The sequence below is a fragment of the Entelurus aequoreus genome, linkage group LG11 (genome assembly GCF_033978785.1).
Source record: "Entelurus aequoreus isolate RoL-2023_Sb linkage group LG11, RoL_Eaeq_v1.1, whole genome shotgun sequence".
Lineage (NCBI taxonomy): Eukaryota > Metazoa > Chordata > Actinopteri > Syngnathiformes > Syngnathidae > Entelurus > Entelurus aequoreus.
The window spans coordinates 52,904,617-52,918,987 of NC_084741.1; the positions used below are offsets into that span (position 1 = coordinate 52,904,617).

General features: G+C 43.9%; 1 protein-coding gene across 1 annotated transcript; it reads right to left on the reverse strand.

The window, feature by feature from the left end:
• Window positions 1-5,353: 5,353 nt before the first annotated feature.
• Window positions 5,354-13,775, reverse strand: LOC133660231 (sulfotransferase 2B1-like). Its single transcript, XM_062063519.1, has 6 exons — window positions 13,439-13,775; window positions 10,683-10,891; window positions 10,484-10,610; window positions 10,170-10,264; window positions 9,234-9,414; window positions 5,354-6,346 (listed from the first exon to the last, which is right to left on the reverse strand). The coding sequence occupies exons 1-6, from the start codon at window positions 13,575-13,577 to the stop codon at window positions 6,183-6,185; spliced, it is 915 nt and encodes a 304-aa protein (XP_061919503.1). The 5' UTR covers window positions 13,578-13,775; the 3' UTR covers window positions 5,354-6,182.
• Between the last annotated feature and the right edge of the window lie 596 nt (window positions 13,776-14,371).

Genomic DNA, 14,371 nt, shown 5'->3' on the forward strand with positions numbered 1-14,371 from the left:
TGCTCAACAAGAAGAACAAGACAAAGGAAAAGACGAAGAAGAAGAAAAAGAAGATGTTGAAGAAAAAGAAAAAGAAGGTGAAGAAAAAGAAGGTGAAGAAGAAAAAGAAGGTGAAGAAGAAAAAGAAAGTGAAGAAGAAGAAATTGAAGAAGAAGAAGAAGAAGAAGAAGAAAAAGAAAAAGTTGAAGAAAAAGACCAAGGCGGCAAAGGAAAAAAACAAAGAAAAAGACCAAGAAGACAAAGGAAAAAACTAAGAAAAAGACCAAGAAGACAAAGGAAAAGACCAAAAAGACAAAGAAAAAGACACAGAAAAGGAGAAGACCGGGGCCACAGGGGGACCTGGCCATCCTCACTTCCTGCTCCCTCGGAAAAAGGGGGGGAGGAGTACGCGCAGCGGGTCGGAATCCCGGCTTGCGTTTGGCGATTGAGGACTGTGGAGAGGCGGGGCTGGCGAGCGAGCAGCGAGGCAGGGAACGCCGGAGCCTGGCCCAAGATGGCGGCGAGGAGGCGTGGCCGGCGAGCGAGCAGCAAAGCAGGGCACGCCAGAGCCCGGCCCAAGATGGCGACGAGGAGGCGGGGACGGTGAGCGAGCGGCGAGGTGGGGCGCGCCGGGAGCGACGCCGCAATCGTGCCAATCATCCAATCCTCTCACACTGGTTAAAAGGGCGACAGCTGTGAACGTCAGGGGAGAGACTGGAAGGAGCAAAAGGAAAGCTGACGCGGAGCAAGAGAGGTGGAGAGCCAGAGACAAACGACGACGAGCGAAGAAGAGGAGCTGAAAAGCGACTGAGACTGTGAGGTTTTGTTTGAAAAAAACAAAACAAACGTCAACTGCTCAAGATGTCTCCATTTGAAGTGAAGTGAAGTGAATTACATTTATATAGCGCTTTTTCTCAAGTGACTCAAAGCGCTTTACATTGAGAAACCCAATATCTAAGTTACATTTAAACCAGTGTGGGTGGCTCTGAGAGCAGGTGGGTAAAGTGTCTTGCCCAAGGACACAACGGCAGTGACTAGGATGGCGGAAGCGGGGATCGAACCTGCAACCCTCAAGTTGCTGGCACGGCTGCTCTACCAACCGAGCTATACCGCCCCAGATTTGATGGTCCAGGGAACCCACAAGACGGCTTGAGTCCGTCACAGAGGGTTTCCCAAGGCAAACTGGTCAGAGGTGATGGGTCAGACTTAGAGCAGACTTTTATGAAGAAAAGAAAATGGAAGAACCGCATCTCGGACACCGTGGCCCCACTCTGGAGCCAGGTCCAGAGCAGGAGCTCGTCAGACTTCCCCCACGGAGCCCGGCCAGGCACAGCCCGAAAGAGAGACATGGAACTCTGGAGGGAGTGCTGCAGGGCGTCCCACCCGGGGACTCCCATCGTTCTACTGGGTTACTTCAACGCCCACTTTGGCAGCGACAGCAAAACCTGGAGAGGCGTGATTGGGAAAAACGGCCTCCCCGATCTGAATCAGAGTGGTGTTCTATTATTGGAATTCTGTGCTAGTCACAGTTTGTCCATAATAAACACCATGTTCAAACATAAGTGTGGCCACAAGTGCACGTGGCACCAGGACACACTAGGTCGCAGGTCGATGATCGAATTTGTAGTCGTTTCATCAGATATGCGACAGCATGTCTTGGACACTCGGGTGAAGAGAAGGGCTGAGCTGTCAACTGATCACCACATGGTGGTGAGTTGGATCAGGTGGAGGGGAAGGATGCCGGACAGACTCGGCAGGCCCAAACGTTTAGTGAGGGTAAGCCGGGAACGTTTGGCAGAGGCTCCCGTCCACCAGATCTTCAACTCGCACCTTCGGCAGAGCTTCAACTGCATTCCGAGGGAGGTAGGGGATATTGAGTCCAAATGGGCCGTGTTCCATACCTCCATTGCTGCTGCTGCCGATCAGAGCTGTGGTCGCAAGGCGATTGGTGCCTGTCATGGCGGCAACCCCCGAACCCGATGGTGGACACCAGAGGTAAAGGGGGCTGTCAAGCTGAACACGAAATCCTACTAAGCATGGCTCGCTTGTGGGACTCCTGAAGCAGCTGACAGGTACCGACAAGCCAAGCGAGCCGCGGCCTCAGCAGTGGCGGAAGCAAAAACTTGGTCATGGGAAAAGTGTTTTGGTCGGCTTCAAAGAAATTCTGGCAAACCATCCGACGTCTCAGGAGGGGGAAGCGGTGACCTGTCCACACTGTGTATAGTGGGGGCGGGAACCTGCTGACCACTACTGGGGATATAGTTGGGCAGTGGAAGGAATAGTTTGAGGATCTCCTTAATCCTACAGACACAATCTCCGTTGAGAAGGCAAAGTCTGATGTCACAAATGCGGACATGTCAATCACTGGAACCGAGGTTGCTGAGGTAATCAAAAAACTGCCCAGTGGCAAGGCCCCAGGAGAGGACGAGATTCGCCCAGAATACCTCACAGCTCTGGATGTTGTGAGACTGTCGTGGCTGACACGTCTCTTCAACATAGCGTGGAAGTCTGGGGCGGTACCAATGGATTGGCAAACCGAGGTGGTGGTGGTCCCCCTTTTAAAGAAGGGGGACCGGAGGGTGTGTTTCAATTATAGAGGGATCACACTTCTCAACCTCCTGGGGAAAGTCTATTGCAGGGTGCTGGAAAGGAGAGTCTGGCCGTTCGTCGAGTCTCGGATTCAGGAGAAACAATGTGGTTTTCGTCTTGGTCGTGGAACAAAGGACCAGATTTATACACTCGCTAAGGTACTGGAGAGGGCATGGGACTTTGCTCAACCAGTCCACATGTGTTTTGTGGATTTGTCACCGGTCCTGCTCATTATCTTTATGGACAGAATTTCTAGGCGCAGTCAAGGTGTGGACGGTTTCCAGTTTGGTGGCCAGAGGATCGCATCTCTGCTTTTTACAGATGATGTGGTCCTGTTGGCTTCATCAGACTGGGACCTTCAGCGTTCACTGGGGCGGTTTTCAGCCGAGTGTCAAGCTGCTGGGATGAGGATCAACACCTCGAAATCTGAGGCCATGTTTCTCAATCGGAAAAGGGTGGACTGCACCCCTCGTGTCGGGAGTGAAGTTCTGCCTCAAGGGGAGTAGTTCACGTATTTTGGGGTCTTTTTCACGAGGGAGGGAAGAATGGAACACAAGATTGACAGACGGATTGGTGCAGTGTGTGCACTGATGCAGTCACTGCACCGGTCTGTTGGGGTGAAGAAGGAGCTGAGCCAGAAGGCAAAGCTCTCGATTTACCGGTCAGTCATTCCTACCCTCACCTATGGTCACAAGCTTTGGGTAATGACCGAAAGGACAGGGTCGCGAATACAAACGGCAGAAATTTACTTATTTCGCAGGATGTCTGGGATCACCCTCAGACATAGGGTGAGGAGCTCGGTCATCCGGGAGGGACTCAGAGTAGAGCCGCTGCTCCTTCATGTCGAGAGGAGCCAGCTGAGATCAGAATCAGAATCAGAATAGTTTTTATTGCCATTGTTTGAGAACGGGTTCACAAACTAGGAATTTTTCTTGGTGCAATTGTGTAACATAAAACACATATAACACATATTTGATAATAAAAAGAGCTGTAACTGAGCTATCAGATATTGTTATTGTTCATGTGCTTGATGGCCGAGGGGAAAAAACTGTTCAGGTGGCGGGAGGTGTGGGTCTGGATGGACTGTAGTCTCCTGCCTGAGGGGAGAGGGGAGAATTGTTTGTGTCCAGGGTGAGAAGAGTCAGCTGTGATCCGACCCACACGCCTCCTGGTCCTGGAGGAGAACAGGTCCTGGAGGGATGGGAGCTTGCAGCCAATCACTTTCTCAGCAGCACGTACGATGCGCTGCAGTCTATGCTTATCCTGGACTGTGGCGCCGGGGAACCACACGGTGATGGAGGAGGTGAGGATGGATTTGATGATGGCTGAGTAAAACTGCACCAGCATCTCGGTCGGCACCTTAAGTTTCCTCAGCTGCCGCAGGAAGTACATCCTCTGCTGTGGCTACAAAGGTAGCTTGCCACATTCATGGTGTGAACGTGGAGTGAATGAATGATGGGTTCTCTGTTCTTTGTGAAGCGCTTTGAGGGTCTAGAAAAGTGCCATATGAGTCTAATCCATTAATATTGTTATTACAATTGAAATACATTTAGCAAGAAAGATGAAATGTCTAAATATTTCCAGGCCTTTACAGGCCACATGAACCAGATGTGGCCCCTGGGCCTTGAGTTTAAGTTATGTCATATGTTTCGCAATTACAAGCGGCCCTCTGTAAAATTCAATTGGTCAAAATGTGCAGGGAAGTTGTGGGGATTGGAAAAAGTTGTGAGCTCCTGTGGGGGTTCTCGCACCAGGTGCCAATGAAGCTATAGCACTCCCTTTGATTAGTCTAACACTTTCAAAAATATGTGTCTTAACCTAATAATGAATTTGTACTCGCAATGAAAGGAAATGGAGAATAAAAAAACTCATTAATATCTTTATGAGAAGCACATCACGGTGGGGTTTAAAGATTGTGAATTATATTTACATTGCTTTTTTGAGGGGGGGAGGGGGGGGGGTCATGTCTGTATGAAATAAAAAATAAAAACAAGTGAAAACTAAGTTAAATTGGATATTATAGTTTAGTTGATATAGCAATTGTTTGCGTCAGTGTGTGTGTGTGTTATATTCCTTGACATATTTGGTTGCACAGGGGTAATTTGTCTGTGAAAAGGTAGACATGTGCTGCCACCTATCGGGTTGACTTTGTAACGTCTTACTGTAAATAGTTGACACTAGTTTTGAAACATTAAAGTTATTGAGAGGACATGGATGAAAAAAGGGAGTTAATTATAAAAAGAAACATTTTCGCATGACAGGCAATGTTGCTGAGTCTGCATGTACGAGATTGACCGCTGAACTACTTACTGTCATATTGCACATCATTTTAAAAAAGCTGCTTTAAACAATGTAGTGTTTCTAACTAAGCTCTTGAATCAACAGGGGGATATAGTGATTATGTCTAACAAACTGGCCATGATATAAAGTAATCCCTTCAAGGAGTTGCAAAATATGCACTCCATGCACAATTAAAAAGGTAAAGGGAAAAAACTAAGGAATTTTGTATATTTCAACATGTTTGCATGCATTTGAAACTTTTTCAAGAGTATTTTAAAAACAATCTATACTATCTAAACAAAACAAAAAAAAACAAATTTACAGAGTAAATACATATCATAATATATACAGTACACACTTATACATATACACACACATATATATATACCGGTGTATATATATATATATATATATGCACATAAAGTATACACATATGCACACACATACACATATTAATTTACACATAGACGCAGGCATGCACGCATTATTTTTTTAAACAGTTTTATTTTTCTAACGCTTATCTTGTTCAGGGTCACAGGTATGCTGGAACCTATTCCAGCATGCCATATGTTAAGTGAATCGTAACAGTCAATGATTCTACATGAAGAACAAAACATGTCCAAATGTTAGTGCAAGTATCTTATTCAAGATCAAGTGCTGTAGTTTTTACAACAAGTGGTGTAGTAAGTAGGGGGTAATAAACTATAAATCACAGAAAAGTAAAAACATTGCAAACACACGCGGGTAGAAATGCAAAAAAAATCGCAATAGGAGCACTAAGACCATAAAGATTAGATCTATCTAGATCTAAATAATCAATATAGATGATAGTAGTATTAGTATTAGAGCTATTCTTGTATGAAAAGATTGATATTTTTCATAATTATTTTCTATTTTGTTGCGTTTATATTACATTGTTATTGTTTTATTGTGTTATGTTCATAAACTCAGAGGATACGTGTGTATACACACAGTACTGTTCACTGCTTGCAAAATTATAATCACCTTATCAAAGGCAAACTAAAAAAAAAGTTCTGATATTTTGAAATATTTCAGGTACAAAGTATCAGTATCGGCAATATTGGCCCTATATTTACTTGGTATTGGGTCAGTAGCTAAATTTGCAGTATCGCTCATTCCAAACACACCCACTAGGAACATGGCAAGGCATGCCTGGGCGTGTGGTGTCTGGAAGGGGAGAACTGCTTGGTGAAAAACATGAGGGGCGGGGCAGACACAGGTGAACATAATAAGGACGCCAGGAAGAGAGGAGCACAAATATGACAAGAAACTCACTAAAAGTCATTGTGCTAATATTGAAGATTTTTGGCCCACTAAATTTCCAGTGCTGACATTTTATTTGATAGTCCCTTGTCTGCTGCTCCATCCAGGGTCCAGGGCAAAGTGAAGTTCTCTCCTTCCAACTCCTTGTAAATGGTGGAGGAGATGCGGGCCACTTGTTCTGCAGTAAAATGTTTTTTCCAGTCCCCGGCAACACCTTATACACAGAAAACAACAAACATAAATAAAATTCAAGTCTAAAGGTAGGGCAGTAAGCCACCAGTCCAACAGTTCATATGTAAACATACAGTACCTTCAATATTTGAAGCCATACGGTACTAATTCCTGGTACCTGGGAATTGATACCAGTACTAATCATTACCAATTTCGGTGCTTTTGTGTGTTCATGTGGTAATAAATGGTAATTGATTATACATTCTCTTTTATTTAAAGTTAAACTTTACATTGAGCTGATATGCTGTCCAGTTGTTATAGCTTGTTTTTTTACACTTCTGAATCTAATTTAGCAAGTATTACAGACAAGAGTGTTTCTTGACCATAGAGCCAAGGCTCTTTGTCCGGCCGTGAGCGCCCCCTGGAGGAGCGCCAAGATTTATCCATTTCACAACTGTGGACGTATGGGACACATGTACTCAGTTGTAATACAGTTTTTCCCCACGTGTGGCAGTAATGACGATTTCAAACAAACAGAAGTCTGGAGCTAAAGTCAAAGAGAAGTTTAAGCACAAAAATTATAACTAAAATGGTGAAGGTTAATGTGAGTGTGAATGTTGTCTGTCTATCTGGATTGGCCCTGTGATGAGGTAGCGACTTGTCCAGAGTGTAGCCCGCCTTCCGCCCGAATGCAGCTGAGATAGGCTCCAGCACCCCCGCGACCCCGAACGGGACAAGCGGTAGTAAAAACGGATGGATGGATGGTGGTGAAGGTTTGTTTTCATTTGCACTTAAATTTTGACAGTTTCTTTTAAGACACATGACTCATTTAGAATGTATTCACTGGAGCATTGTGTAAGTCTATGTTAATAATTTTTCATCGTTTTTTACGAGTCCCTTTTTGGCAGTATTTTTTGATTAGTATTCATTTTGTACAAACCCCGTTTCCATATGAGTTGGGAAATTGTGTTAGATGTAAATATAAACGGAATACAATGATTTGCAAATCCTTTTCAACCCATATTCAATTGAATGCACTACAATGTTCACCACTGTGTTACATGGCCCTTCCTTTTAACAACACTCAGTAAACGTTTGGGAACTGAGGAGACACATTTTTTTAAGCTTCTCAGGTGGAATTCTTTCCCATTCTTGCTTGATGTACAGCTTAAGTTGTTCAACAGTCCGGGGGTCTCCGTTGTGGTATTTTAGGCTTCATAATGCGCCACACATTTTCAATGGGAGACAGGTCTGGACTACAGGCAGGCCAGTCTAGTACCTACACTCTTACTATGAAGCCACGTTGATGTAACACGTGGCTTGGCATTGTCTTGCTGAAATAAGCAGGGGCGTCCATGGTAACGTAGCTTGGATGGCAACATATGTTGCTCCAAAACTTGTATGTACCTTTCAGCATTAATGGCACCTTCACAGATGTGTAAGTTACCCATGTCTTGGGCACTAATACACCCCTATACCATCACAGATGCTGGCTTTTCAACTTTGCGCCTATAACAATCCGGATGGTTCTTTTCCTCTTTGGTCTGGAGGACACGACGTCCACAGTTTCCAAAAACAATTTGAAATGTGGACTCGTCAGACCACAGAACACTTTTACACTTTGTATCAGTCCATCTTAGATGAGCTCAGGCCCAGCGAAGCAGACGGCGTTCCTGGGTGTTGTTGATAAACGGTTTTCGCCTTGCATAGGAGAGTTTTAACTTGCACTTACAGATGTAGCGACCAACTGTAGTTACTGACAGTGGGTTTCTGAAGTGTTCCTGAGACCATGTGGTGATATCCTTTACACACTGATGTCACTTGTTGATGCAGCATGTACTGCTCTAAAATCTCTAGAAGCGTCTGACTTGGGCTATGGAAAAGAGGCACTGGACAGTTGCAGAGTGGTCCAGAGTCCTGTTTTCAGACGAAAGCAAGTTTTGTATTTCATTTGGAAGTCAAGGCGCTAGAGTCTGGAGGAAGGCTGGAGAGGAGCAAAATCCAAGTTGCTTGAAATCCAGTGTGAAGTTCCCACAGTCAGCAATGGTTTGGGGAGCCATGTCAGCTGCTGGTGTTGGTCCACTGTGTTTCATCAAGTCCAGAGTCAATGCAGCTGTGTACCAAGAGATTTTAGAGCACTACATGCTTCCATCTGTTGAAAAGCTCTATGGAGATGATGATTTCATTTTCCAGCATGATCTGGCACCTGCCCACAGTGCCAAAACCTCCAGTAACTGGTGTACTGACCATGGCATTACTGTCCTCGATTGGCCTGCCAACTCCCCTGACCTGAACCCCATAGAGAATTTGTGAGGTATTGTGAAGAAGAAGCTGAAAGACACCAGACCCAATAATGCTAATGAGCTAAAAGCCGCTATTGAAGCATCCTGGGCATCCATAACACCTCAGCAATGCCACAGGCTGATTGCCTCCATGCCACGCCGCATTGATGCAGTAATCCGTGCAAAAGGATTCCCAACCAAGTACTGAGTGCGTGAATTTACATTTTCAAATGTTTGATTTTGTTTTGCTGTTATAAATCTTTTTTTTTTACTTGGTCTGAGGAAATATTCTAATTTTTTTTTAGATAGGATTTTTGAGTTTTTTTAAGCTGTATGCCATAATCAGCAGTATTAAAATAATAAAAGGCTTGCAATATTTCAGTTGATGTGTAATGAATCCAGAATGTATGACATTTTAGTTTTTTTAATTGCATTACAGAAAATAAATAACTTTATCACCATATTCTAATTTTCTGAGACAGTCCTGTATATTTAGCAGGTTTGAAACGAGTGTGCAAACTGGCACACAAATGGCTGTGAAAAAGAAGGCAATGTGTGTAATGACAGGCGATGAAAGAGAATCTTTCGTGGTCATTTTGACAATCGACAGCTTTCTGTCGGATTATAAATATTCAATTGGCATCTCACCTTTCCTAAAGAACGGAGACTTGTCAGGGTCCATGTAGTCCTTGGAGATCAAACTGAAGTTGGACATGACGTTGGCCTGCATGGACTTGAAGGAACAAGTATCCGCTATTTTCTGAATTACTTCGCTACTCAGGTTCTTGCCCAGGAAATCAGAAATCCTACGTAGCGCTGAAGGAAGATCCTGCAAGAGATTATTAATATACTGACAATTTACTTGAGATTAAAGATTTCTGTCGGCTAAATGTTATGGTTTAATATGCTAGCAAAAATTTGAGTTACTAACACCCTCACCATTAGTTGGCACAGCAAATGTCAGAGTGAACACCCCAAGATTCGACTAAAACTTACTTGCGAGCACCAGCTTATTTTTTCAGAAATCGACATAACTTTTAGCATGGAAAGGAAGAAAACGAGTGTGAAGGACAATGCTCAAAAGAAGTGGACGGCATTCATTGAATTAAAAGCCAGCCTAATACCGGTACATTAAAACAGTATGTAAATAGGGGAGGTGTATTCTGAAAATATCTATAAGCTGCTGATGGTGTGTTTGACAGAGATGCAGCTGGAAGGAAATACCTTAGAATTCCACTCTCCAATGCTGTACATGACATTTCATAAAACTACCATAGTTGTTTGTAGTTTATTCTATTGCATTGTATTTCATACAGTATGTCTTGTGCAGAAGTTTGTTTATATTTTTTACAATTCGTGTTACATGTTAAAATTCTGCTATTTTGGGTGGCCAAAGCACCAATTGATTTCATTTCATTGGAAGAGGTTGATTGAAGATACAAGTGTTTTGAGTTAAAAGCTCTGTCACAGAACCACCTAAGCTTGTAAGTTGAGGTATTGTGTTGCTGTATTTTAAAAGTACATTTTCCCACAAATGTTAGTGTATTGTAATTTGACCAACATATAAACATAACTTTATTTTACCTGAACCATTTCCTCATATGTAATGAAAAGGATTCGGTCTCCTAACTCTGCACGCTTCCAGCTCTTCAAGTGGTTCGTCCATTTGCCAAACAACACTGTAGACACAGAAAGTCATTTTGAGTCAAAACATCTACACATCTCTATTATCCATCCATCCATTTTCTACCGCTTGTCCCGTTCGGGTATGCTGTTCAAAATATTTCAAGCACACCTGCACAAACAAGATGTGTCACTAACTGGCAATATGTTTAATTTTGTAGTGACGTGCTGTATTGCATCATACTATAAAAACTGTATATATAAGGGATGTTGACCTCTGCCTTGCAGGAATTTGTCAATAAACTCGTCCAAAGTTCCAGGGTCCTCAAGGAAAGTCGCCATCTGATGGAAGTAATATGACGACACAATGATATCCTTGGGGTTCCTCATGACATAGATCACCTGAAGGAGGGATAAGTAAGTGCAAAGCAGGACCACGTGACAAAAACCGATGACGTTGGGACTTGAATTCACCTTGGCACTGGAAGTTTTGAAGGAAGGTGGCATGAACTGGTAAGGAAAATGTGTGACCAGCCCTCTTGGGGAGGGCAGCTGATCCACCACTTCTTGTAACCTCTTCTCCTCCAGCCAGGGAACTCTGTCCCAGTTGGGGATGGTTAGGATGGGTGTCAGGTCCCCCTCATTCAGCACCAGCGGGAGGATCTCTTGCATCCAGACTGTACCTGCAGAGGAAAGCAAATTATAATGTTAGATGGCAGAATAACGGCACCAACAAGTATATATGTTTTACTTTTGCACAACTTACATTCCTTATTTGACTAAACCAGGGGTCGGCAACCTTTACCACTCAAAGAGCCATTTTGGCAAGTTTCACAAATTAAAGAAAATAATGGGAGCCACAAAAAAAATTAAAATGAAAAACACCGCATACAAAGCTTAAACGCTTTGTGCTATGTTAACCAGGGGTCTCCGACACACGCACCGGCACGCACTTTTATGTGGAAATTTGATGTTAGTGCGGCCCGCGAGTTGTGAAAAAATGGCGCTTGATAGTGTCATACTTGCCAACCCTCTCATTTTTCCCGGGAGACTCCCGAATATCAGGGTGTGATGACACTGCTTTTGGCGCCCTCTACAGCCTGCCCAAACAGCGTACCTGCTCGACCACATTCAGAATGCAGTGTCAGCTTGCTCACGTAAGTGACAGCAAGGCGTACTACCTCAGCAGCCACACATCTTACACTGACGGTGCCAATACCCAGAATCCCATGCAGCACTAACTCTTCCGCTCAACCAACGCAAGGAGAGGGGTGGGGGGGTTGATGTGTGGGGGGATTTGGTGGTAGCGGGGGTGTATAATGTAGACCGGAAGAGTTAGGGCTGCATGGGATTCTGGGTAATGGTTGTGTTGTGTTTATGTTGTATTACGGTGGGATGTTCTCCAGAAATGTGTTTTTCATTCTTTTTTGGTGTGGGTTCACAGTGTGGCGCATATTTGTAACGTAACAATGTTAAAGTTGTTTGATACGGCTACCGTCAGTGTAAGCTGTGTGGCTGATGACTAAGTACGCTTTGCTGTCTCCTGTGTGTGCAAGTAATAACAACATACAACATGTGGCCGGGATGGCACGCTGTATGTAAACGCTATAGAGGACAATTACTACAGTGCGACTAGGGCACTCCCTTTATTTAGTAATTAGAGTGTAAATAGGATTATATTTTCCCTGGGAGTTATCTATGAGAGACACTGAGATCCATAAGTCTCCTGGGAAAATCAGGGGGGTCGGCAAGTATGTAGCTGAGCCGCATCAGAGTGGTCAAAGAGCCGCATGCGGCTCCGGAGCCGCGGGTTGCTGACCCCTGGACTAAACAAATACACTATATTGCCAAAAGTATTTGGACACCCATCCAAATGATGAGAATCAGGGGTACTAATCACTTGACCCGGCCACAGGTGTATAAAATCAAGCACTTAGGCCTGGAGACTGTTCCTACAAACATTTGTGAAATAATGGGCCGCTCTCAGGAGCTCAGTGATTTCCAGCGTGGAACTGTCACAGAATGCCACTTGTGCAACAAATCCAGTTGGGAAATTTCCTCGCTTCTAAATATTCCAAAGTCAACTGTCGGCTTTATTATAAGAAAATGGAAGAGTTTGGGAACAACAGCAACGGATGCTAAAGTGCATAGTGCAAAGAGGTTGCCTACTTTCTGCACAGTCAGTTGCTACAGAGCTCCAAACTTCATGTGACCTTCCAATTAGCCCACGTAGAGTACGCAGAGAGCTTCATGGAACGGGTTTCCATGGCCGGGCAGCTGCATCTAAGCCATACATCATCAAGTCCAATGCAAAGCATCGGATGTAGTGGTGTAAAGCACGTCGGCACTGGACTCTAGAGAAGTGGAGACGCCTTTTCTGGAGTGATGAATCACGCTTTTCCATCTGGCAATATGTAGGACGAGTCTGGGTTTGGAGGTTGCCAGGAGAACGCTACATGTCGGACTGCATTGTGCCGAGTGGGAAATTTGGTGGAGGAGGAATTATGGTGTGGGGTTGTTTTTTTTTAGGAGTTGGGCTTGGCCCCTTGGTGAAAGGAACTTTGAATGCTCCAGGATACCAAAACATTTTGGACAATTCCATGCTCCCAACTTTGTTGGAACAGTTTGGAGCGGGCCCCTTCCTCTTCCATCATGACTGTGCATAAAGCAAGGTCCATAAAGACATGGATGACAGAGTCTGGTGTGGATGAACTTGACTGGCCTGCACAGAGTCCTGACCTGAACCAGATAGAACACCTTTGGGATGAATTAGAACGGAGACTGAGAGCCAGGCCTTCTCGATCAACATCAGTGTGTGACCTCACCAATGCGCTTTTGGAAGAATGGTGGAAAATTCCTATAAACACCTTCCACAACCTTGTGGACAGCCTTCCCAGAAGAGTTGAAGCTGTAATAGCTGCAAAAGGTGGACCGACATCATATTGAACCCTATGGGTTAGGAATGGGATGGCACTTCAACTTCATATGTGAGTCAAGGCAGGTGGCCAAATACTTTTGGCAATATATTGTATATCAGCCTTGCAAACAACCACATTATATTTATGGTTAAACCTTAATTGGTTGGACATTAACATAAATCATTACCTTGTTTACCCTGGGGATATTCAGTATCAAGCGACATGTTTTGAATGCTTTCAGTTATTTCCTTTAGAGACAAATATTTTGCATACATACTTTAGTTAGGAGCTGGAACAAACAAACTGACTGACCTGACTTCGGGTACGTGACAGCAATGGCGTCATTGTCTTCAAACAAGAAGTCTTGTGCAAACGCCAGACTTTCTTGGCAGTGGGTCTCTTTCGGTAACATAAGTCCATGATGCATAAAATAGAGGTCTTCTGCAGCCATTGTTTGTTTTTCACTAAAAATCCAACAACTGAGAGGCAGGCGTGTCTGCTTTCGGGTGTTGCGTTCAAGTCCATAGGAATATTTGCACTCCGTTTTTTTAACAATACACTGACGTTTTCAAAAGTACACTTCAGATTGATTTGAGATCTTATTAACATTATTTTCAGGACAGTACAACGATTTGAACACACAACCGAGCAAATATCGGGCTAAAAAGATGACAAAATGACACTGATAGGAGGAGGTACATTTCCGAGGGTGCCTGAAGTTATCACAGCACTTCCAACACACGTTACAGAATATTAATTGGCCAGATTTAGTAGCTCTAATCGTCATACAACATCTACTTGGGGACTGTGGTGAACCATTAAGTAATAATGCTAAGGAGGGGGAAATCATACTTCAACGACTGGCTTTGACAATAGGATTGTTTGTTTGCATCTAAGCAGTTGTTGTCACTACAATGGGCACACCGTCCTGGTTTTGGAGTCACAGCATTGAAACACTTCTTGCATAATCATTTTTTATTTTCAAGTTTTCTTTTTTTCCACTAATTTTCATAAGCTTGTCTTGCACGGGGTCACAGGTTCGCTGCAGCCTATCCCAGCTTAAAAATGAAGTAATGTGTTGAGTGAATAGTAACAGTCCGCGATTCCATGTGAAGAACAAAACATGTCTAAGTATCAGTCCCAGCATCCTATCCAAGACGTAGAGCAATCTATAACCTGCTACCCAAGAATGTACAACAATTCTTCTCAACTAAAGAAGAGAAATATAACCTTAGAGGAAAAACT

What these genes read in the sequence shown, in the direction of transcription:
- LOC133660231 (XM_062063519.1), bottom strand. Translation starts at nt 13,577, where the DNA reads ATGGCTGCAGAAGACCTCTATTTTATGCATCATGGACTTATGTTACCG. An exon ending in CATATGAGGAAATGGTTCAG is followed by an intron (nt 9,415 to 10,169) that starts GTAAAATAAAGT and finishes AATCTCTTGCAG; the next exon opens with GATCTTCCTTCAGCGCTACG. An exon ending in GTCTCCGTTCTTTAGGAAAG is followed by an intron (nt 6,347 to 9,233) that starts GTGAGATGCCAA and finishes TCTGTGTATAAG; the next exon opens with GTGTTGCCGGGGACTGGAAA.